This window comes from Panthera uncia (assembly GCF_023721935.1).
Source record: "Panthera uncia isolate 11264 chromosome A1 unlocalized genomic scaffold, Puncia_PCG_1.0 HiC_scaffold_17, whole genome shotgun sequence".
Taxonomy (NCBI): Eukaryota; Metazoa; Chordata; class Mammalia; order Carnivora; family Felidae; genus Panthera; species Panthera uncia.
In genome coordinates this window covers 49521591-49530444 of record NW_026057577.1, presented here as the reverse complement: position 1 = coordinate 49530444, position 8854 = coordinate 49521591, and the positions used below count along the sequence as shown (strand labels likewise).

The 8854-nt window shown below is 40.5% G+C and overlaps 1 protein-coding gene across 3 annotated transcripts in view; it reads right to left on the bottom strand.

Annotated features, from left to right (window-relative positions):
* The window catches only part of LOC125934931 (microtubule-associated serine/threonine-protein kinase 4-like), a 221615-nt gene that overhangs the window by 64082 nt on the left and 148679 nt on the right, over positions 1–8854 (bottom strand). For all 3 annotated transcript variants that reach the window (XM_049648563.1, XM_049648562.1, XM_049648565.1), the window contains exons 5-7: positions 7677–7834; positions 5616–5691; positions 3447–3656 (exon numbers count right to left, since the gene is read on the bottom strand). In XM_049648563.1, coding sequence (XP_049504520.1) covers positions 3447–3656; positions 5616–5691; positions 7677–7834 — 444 coding nt within the window. The remainder of the gene's footprint in view (positions 1–3446; positions 3657–5615; positions 5692–7676; positions 7835–8854) is intronic.

Genomic DNA, 8854 nt, shown 5'->3' with positions numbered 1-8854 from the left:
AGAATTACCAGCTATAACCAAAGCCAGAACATACAATGGGTTGTATTAACTCAAATAATATTTTATATACTAACATTATTGGGGAGGGAGGAATTCTGTTAAGACAACACCAAACAAAATCACACAGCATGAGAAGAAAGTTTCCAGGCTGCCAAGAGCAAGCACCAACACTAATGGATACCCTGTGTTTATATTTTAAGTATTGGCTGCTACAAAAAATACTAAGACCCATATTTGAAAGTAGGTTATAGTTTCCTATGGATATTATTTTCTTTGGCTAAATACACCTAAGTGAGAAAACAAATGGAGACATCAAGCATTTCATCTGGAACAGACCTAGACCTCAGGACTTTAAAAAGCCATCAGTTAAATCAACCTGCTCAAAGCCACAGGGGGACCTTGCCTGGGTCTACAAAAGACTGACAATGGGGAAAGTGGCCAGGAGATACCAGGCACACAAAGTCACAGCTGGGAACTAACAACAATTGCATCCTGTGGAAGGTAAAGGAAATTCCCACAATAAGGACTCCATCTGAAAGGCACAAGCTTCCCTGTGACTCTTTAGCTCCAAACTCTGGAAGGACACTGTCAATGTCATTCTGAAGATAGTTTTAATTTTCACACAAGGACTGAAGAAAATGTTTATCCGTGAAGATAAATAAGACAACCCAACAATGCTCTTCATACCACAAGTAAACACGTTTCTCTGCTCAAAAGACAAATTTCTCTAAATATCAACAATTATATTATGCTATATGGCATATTCAGATGATTTTTGAAACCCAAAATTTTCTTTTTGTAATTGCCATGAAACAATCTGCCAGGTCTATTAGACAGAAACAAAATTAAATGTGTGTGGTGGGGGGAAGGGGGTGGCAGGATTTCAATGTAAACAGCTTTGGATATTGATTCTATCCCTTTCAGGGAAAGCCTCTGAAGGAAAGAAAAACACAGGACTAAACTAGTAATTATGGTAACATCCTGGGACAGAACTGTGGAATTAAGGAAGGAGCATCTCACAGAGACTGACTACAGAGTTACTCTCTTATCTGCCTCTTCTGTTTCAAAATGCACCATTTAACAAATGTCATTTTCAAGATATTCTCATAGCAAGTAATATGCATTGCGTTCCTAGCCTTTTTGGGGGGAGCTGTTGGATTAAAAGGAACAGCAGAAGTGAATTATTTGACAATAAATTGTAATAAATCAAGCATTTTGACATGCATATATACATATCTTCTTTCTCCTTCCCTCCTTCCCTTCCTTCCATAATTACTGAGGAAGCAAGTATCAGCCACAGTGCTAGGTACCAGGGGGTTGAAGATGATTGGGATGTGATCCATGTTCTTCAAAGAGCCCTCTTTGAAAACCCAAAACAGAGCATGAAACTGCACTATGGTCAATGTGCCATCTTAGGGTTTTTACTTATAGGCAGAAAGGAGCCAGTGAGGAATGTTATTCAATAAATGTTCTTACAGCCACAGAGAATTAAGAATTTGGGAGTCAGGACTACGGTCTCAGTGAACTGTCCACGTGGAAAGATACTCATTAGCCAGGCAGACACATGAATCTGAAAGCTAAGAGCTGCTGGTTGGAGATACAAACAGGAAGCCATTAGAGTTCATCGGTCTTTAAGAGAGCCAACAAGATCACCAGAACAGAGGGAGGAGCAGTGGGCCACAAATCAGATGATGGGAAAACTAACTTTCAGAAAACACAAGTTAGAGGAAGAGCTCTTGGAAGAAGCAGAGAAAAAACACAAGCACTAAAAGTATCTTGGGGCTCTTGGGTGGCTCAGTATGTTGAGCTTCTGACTTTTGATTTCAGGTCAGGTGAAATCTGAGGTGATGATCTCATGGTTTGCGGGTTCGAGCCCCACGTCGGTCTCTGTGCTGACAGTATGGAGCCTGCTTGGGATTCCCTCACCCTCCCTGTGCCCCTTCCTTACTCTCTCTCAAAATAAATAAACAACAACAACAGAAGAAGAATTGAAAAGGAGGGGTGTTATGAAGAGAGAAAAGGAAGATATTAATATTGCTGAATATAATAATATTCCAGTAAAAGAGAACTGTTCCAGTAAAATGTCCAGAGGACAAGACAGTAAGGAGGACAGTGGACTTCAGTGAGTTAAATGAGGGGAGGTCAGAAGCCATTCATTCAAGAGTTCTTCTATATGCCAGACACCACACTAGATGAACAAAACAGACAAAATCCCTGCTCACACAGACACCTATGCTGGGACTGGTCCCTGAGCTATTACCAATCTGTGATGACACAGGTACAATAATTGAGTGCAAGCATTTAGCAGCTCTTACATTTTTAACATTTCTTGCACACCTAAATGCATGTTCCTATAAATTTATTTTCATTTTAATTTATAGGAGAATTAGCGCAAGACAAATTGGAAATTAACAATGAAAAACAAAAACAAGGTATTCATCCCCCTAAAACACTCTGAGAAACACTGCCTTAATGAACTACAATAGGGTGAAATATGAGAAATGGGCACAGAGTACAGAAAACTCTGTTGGGATGTCTGGATGGGAAAGAAAAATAGTGACTTCTAGTCAGAGAGGCCTCTTCTCATCTTGCCAGAACTCAATTCAGTAGGGGCAAATACAGATGAATTTCTAGAAAACTAGGATGCAAATATTTTCTTCCAGTTCCATGCAATTATTTACATATTCATGCTTAGAAAAACAATCTATGGTTTTTGCTGACATGGGCATAACTTACGCCCTATGGGGTAGAGAAATACAATATATCTAAATATAGAGACGAAATAGGTTTTACTTGTAGGCTGTGGCTGATCAATTTCAGTCACAAGAGCAGTATACGCATTAATTCCATTCTACCATACACATTCCTTCCTGCCCTGGGTGTTATCAGGATCTACGCATTCAAGTATTAGACCTAGACAGGTACCTGTGTTTATCTGTCTTTTGGAAATTGGATATTTTGTTAGAAGAGGAACTGACACTAATGAGAATTTAAGTTGCCATTTACTACCCAATACCATGTGCAGGTTAATTAATAGGACACATGGCCTGGAAGGAGCCAGCAATTTTCCATTTAGCTTTTCCAGATATTAGAACTAGATAGCATCATCAAATAACGCACATGCACTCAGGCAATTTATAACTTTATGGGTGGGGGTGGGGGGAAAATCACTGCCTGAAAATCCCTTACAATCCACTTATCCCAGAGCCATAGATTGTTGGGTCCCAAGGTTCCTGTAAAGGTTATTACATTAACTTTCTATTACTACTATAAATGATGACGAGAATCAATTTACAGCAAGTAGCAATCAGTTTTTTCTTCTTTGCTTCCCTGGAATATGAACTCTATCTCATGGTTACAATGTGTAAGCAAATGCACTCATGAAATTTTTCTTTTTTCAGGGGAAAAGCAAAACAAATCCGAAAACTTTATATGGTGGTTCATACCTCTTGCAGCAATTTATCTAATTTGTGTTGTAATTCAAGGAAGTATCGTGAGGTGATGAGACCCTGGTGGGATTTATCCAAGCAATCTCGAGCCAGTTCAATAATCTGATGGTGAGTGAAACTGAGCACTCCATCTGCTAGAGGAAGAACGTGGTCAGGAGAGTAGCTGGTGATAATTTCCTTCAGACGTTCTTCCATCTGAGCCGTGGCCTATTTAGAGAAGACACGCACACACAGATATAAGACGACAAAACACACAAGTGGACAATTCAATCATCACATTTAGTGAGCATCTTCAGACACCTCCACAAATTGTTAGTTTCTAGAAACTACCAGTGTATATACATAACATCATTACATACTTGTCAAAACCCACATAATACACACCACCGTGAGTGAACCTTAATGTTAACTATGGACTCTGGGTGATGATGATGTGTCACTGCAGGTTCATCGACTCTTAACTGGTGAGGGATGCTGAAGGGAGGAGGGTGTGAATGTCGGGGAGGGGGCTGGGGGGGCATCAGAGTATACAGGAATTCTTGGTACTTTCTGTTCAATTCTGATGTGATCCTAAAACTGTTGTGAAAAAAGAAATCTATTTTTTTTTTTTTTAAGCAGCAACAGCAGCCTCATCACATGGAAGAAAGATTTGAGGTATACAAGGGAAAGTGACTACCCTAGGGTGATAATTGTTTTTTCTGTCCTATCAAATATAAGATGGTCTATAAAGGCTTCTGCAAGTCAAACAATACTGTGAATTGTTATGCTTTCGTTTTAGATCTTGGGCTATTTCTTTCAGATGGATGCTCAAAAATATCAGGTTATGTTTTTACCTATTCAAAACTCAGACTGCTGCTAGAATTCCACAGGATAGGCAAGAGTTGTTTTGTTCAGTAGGTTATAATGTACCAGGAACAAGCATCTTATATTATCCTTATCCTTCTCTCAAAAAGCTGTATCACATGTAAAAAGCCAAGGAGATTCCCTAGGTAGGATAAATAGAAAATTTCCTTTCCAACCTTCATTTCATTCTGTGACGCCCTACTGCCTAATCAGTATCCTTTGCTTATATTGTCTATGAGGGGGCGGGGTTTCTCTTGGCCTCCTGCTCCCCTTCTAAAATCCTAACCAGCATTAACTACGTGAGTCAGGACCTATTTCCCCGGTGAACAAGTGACATGTAATTAATAGCTAAGACAGCTTTAATCAATGACATCAATGTCGGGGTCATTGCAAATAATAAGCATTTTGCTACTGATTTATGAAACCAGAGATTTCCTTTCATTTTCTTGCCTGGGGCTACACAAGTAGTGGGGGAGGAACAGGAACACAATGGAAAGACTGTCTTCTCCCAAATGTGCGGGAATACTAGTGCAAAGGCCGTGGATACTAGGTAACAGGAACTATCAAACAGCAGGCTTTTGCAGCCAGGATGTCTGGCAACAACTCTTCGACAAGTCCTCCCTGGCTCAGTTCGCATTCCTTTTGCAAGCCCAGTGGGGAACACTGCAACTGTACCCTCCCTTCTAAATTAATAGGGGAAGACATCAACTTGCTCAAGAGATAGGAAGTCCCAGAAAAGAAAAATGAGGTTGGGGCACCTCCATGGCTCAGTCAGTGAAACGTCCGACTCGATTTTGGCTCAGGTCATGATCCCACGGTTCGTGGGCTCAAGCCCTACAAGAGATCTGGGCTGACAGCGTGGAGCCTGCTTGGAATATTCTCTCTCTCTCTCTCTCTCTCTCTCTCTCAAAAACAAACAAACAAAACAAAAGACATTCACCACATACTACTCTATAGGTTTCTAACGAAGTAAAACAGTTGCTGCCTGAGGATTCACAACGGGGCCCAGATTAGGGCAGAGGGAACATGAGGGTCTAGAGGCTCATTCTCCCTGGGGTGCCTCATCAGGCCTACCCAGTGGGTGGGACAAGCAGCAGGATTCATTTTAGAGGCAGCTCACACAGCAAATATGGCTAGTCCTCAGCCATTTTTAAAAAATGTTGAGTGATTTTACCTTTTTCAGAAGCTATGGTGCTGTTTTACACAAGCCCAGCTCATTACTACTAGACTGGACCATTACTTCCCGTAACAAAACCACCTTACACACGCTACACCCAGGTTGCCTGTTCGTTGATGCTAGGCATCTTCGATTCAATTCATTACCTTTGGGAACCTTTCTTTGTAGACATGGTTCATCATAATTATTTCATGGTCACAGCAGGCGGGAGAACGTCCGGGGCTGCAAGCAAAGCAAATTACCCTTTTAAACTTGCCTCAGCATGAAATGAAAATAAGCTTTTTATTTATAAACAATTGGTTGGATCAAAAGGACTATACAACCTTCGTAAGAGAAGTGTATTAGGCGATAAACTACAAAATCAGTCATTAGTACGTACATACATACCCACACATGGTGACACCCTGGAGAGGATTTCAGAAAGGAAGCCTAAGAAATGGAATGCCACAAAATAATTACAGCTACAATGCAAAACTAGTTCAGAAACGTTCTTAAATTGAGTTTATATTCTGTACGTAGGATGCATTTGTGTCGTTTTGGAAACCAATTAATGAATTGCAATATAAAACAAAGTAGGATCATTATGAACAGCAACATCTAGGACACAACGAACAGGGTAATTTCACACTTTTATTGTACACCTGAGCTCTGCCGTGTACCACTGAAAAGGTCTCAGAGTCTTCCATGGCACAGGTGTCGCCACTGAAATCCATTTTCTGGCCTAGCAAAAACCTATTTGGGATGCTGAGGTAAGCACTTTGGACAATATGAAAGAGAGGCAGAGAACTGTTGTGCGTTTTCATTATTTCAATAGCAGTTCGTGTGTGTTCCTCGTGGTATACAGTCGTGCAACGTCAGTGCGAGTATTTACATTCCAGGGAGAACATAGCCTGCACCAGATACCCAAGGAGCTCCTTTCATAAAACCATAAAATGGGCACCCATGTGGTAAAATACAACGCCTTTAAATGAATTCGTAAAATTGGTCTTTTATTCCCTAACTCAAAATAATAACTCATTCCCAAATTATTCAGCGTGGCTACATTTACTATCAGTTTATGATGCTAAATAAAAAAACTACAAAGCAGGGGGAGGGTACCTGGCCGGCTTGGTCAATAAAGCATGGGACTCTTGGTTTTAGGGTTTTGAATTAGAACCCCATGTTGGGTGTAGAGCTTACTTTGAAAAAAATACAAAGGGGAAAACCCTCCTCAGGAAACTCAGATGTTCAACTGAACACCTGACAAACTATTTTCATAATAAAATCTTAAACAGGAAAGTATTCCAACTCTAGCGTCAAGATATCACACTGCGGAGACAAACTGCCTTGAGCGTCCGGCAGAGAAGGACCTGTCACCCGGCTGCTGGGACTGTAGAAGCCTTCAGCCATCAGTCCCTTCAAAGATGGCCTCAGATGCAGCCACCCCATCCAAGCCACGTCCTTGCCAGGGTGCTGCACCCAGGGACTGAGGTAGGGATAAAAAAAAAAGGCCACTTGGCCCAGAAGCACAACTCTGACAGGTCATGCCATCCCCGGAGTCCCCTGTGGAGTCAGCTGTGTGACAGCTTCATTTGCCTCTGCCCCATTTTGCTTGCTTGCCTTCTTTCTACAAGTATAAATCCTGAGCACTCCCTACTAAGCATCCTGAACACAAATCTGTTTTAGAGTCTGCTTCCTAAAAAACAAAACCGTAAGAGATACCAAATGTCAAAATTCAACGGAGACAAACTCCTAACAATGCATTCATGTTCCTGGAAAAAAGTAAAACTCATGATGTGAAGAAAAAATGAAAAATAGGGGTGAACTTTTATAATGTGGCATCTGAACGAAAATCCTCTATTTTTGCTGTCCTTCCTTTTTAGCCAAGCTTAACTCTCCTAAAATAAGAGCATTAAGTGCTCCTACACCACAATTAGATTGTCTTGGAATTTCCAATGGCAAGAAGGCTTTATAGGAGGTCCCTTTGGTCCATCATGATTACTGCTACTATAGCAATTAGCAAATTGAGAGAAATTGAAAGAAAAACAGTAAGATGCCTTTCAGTGGTAATTAACAACATCACGTAGAGATGGGAAAATCACTCTCTATTTAGAGAAGTTCACAAATCAATTAACACTGAGATGAATGGGACCACCCAAAGGCTTCCCTAGAAATGGTTAAAAACAGATAATCCAGTTAAGTAACATTTTTCAATCAGGTCCACACACCTCAGACTTCGGGAACGGGGGCGCATGGGGGTGTTCCTGCATCTGTTTTCCGTGGCAATGCTTTCAGTAGTACAAAAATGTTTTGACAGGAAGTGCAATTCATCTGGCGTTGGTTGGTATGGTAACTGATGCAGCTTCTCCTGGGAGGAAGAGGAGGACTACGAGAAACCACAGTGAGGTTAGGGGACCACCTCAGTAAGAAAGACAAGTGAATCTGCGAGCAAAGCAGTGAACCTAGGGGAGGGACATCACCATTTCATACTACTGCCTTTTCATGTTAGAACTATAATAATTAGTGTCTAAATGTGTACCCTTGCTGCTTTCTCTGAGAGGTCAAAATGCCTTCTATATTTCATCTCAGCTGTCTATGAGACCATTTCCCAGAAGATAGCTTCCTCTCTTGTAGGAAACTCAGGCTCTGAAAATGGGCAGGATCCACTCAAAGCCACTGTAAGAAAGTGACAACCAGAGAACCTGGGCGCATGAAATGACAGATTAGTTCTCAACTGAGTATGGTACCTCGCTCCTACCGCTACTCACAATCAAACACTGTGACTTTCAGGTGAGTAACATAAAATGAATGTTAGGATGTGTGATCACAAATAAAGTAATGAGAGACCTTCCTTTACAAAGCATGCTGCCCTTTGACACATCAGTATGTGCCCTGCATAAAAAGGGGAAGCGATGAAGATGTACTTTTCTCACCAATGTCATTGTTTTAAAAAGCAGATTTCTCTGCCCTTTTTTCTCTGGCTGACACGTTTTTTTGTTTGTTTGTTTTTAAAGTAGCTTCAGTAGTGCTGAGTGTTTTTAGTCCCTTGCATATAGATTTGCTTTTTGAAGAACGTCACTCAATAGTTATGAGGACAACGTAATGTACAAAAAGTGAATAGCTAAAGAACAGTTTTTAATCAATATAAGAATTTTAACTCTAAAGCAAACAGACTTTTCTTTTTGTTTTTCCTGAGAGGTAAACTCAACAAGCACTTCTCAAAACAAAGCAAAGCAAAACAAAACAAAACAAAACAAAACAAAATGGAGAAGTTTTTGAGCAACAGAACCATGATTAGAATAAGCATATTTGTAAAGGTAACACTCATTTGAAATCTCAGTTCTAGCAGGTTTTTTTTTAAACCTGTCATTAGGTTAATAATACACTTCATAAACACTGAAGCATC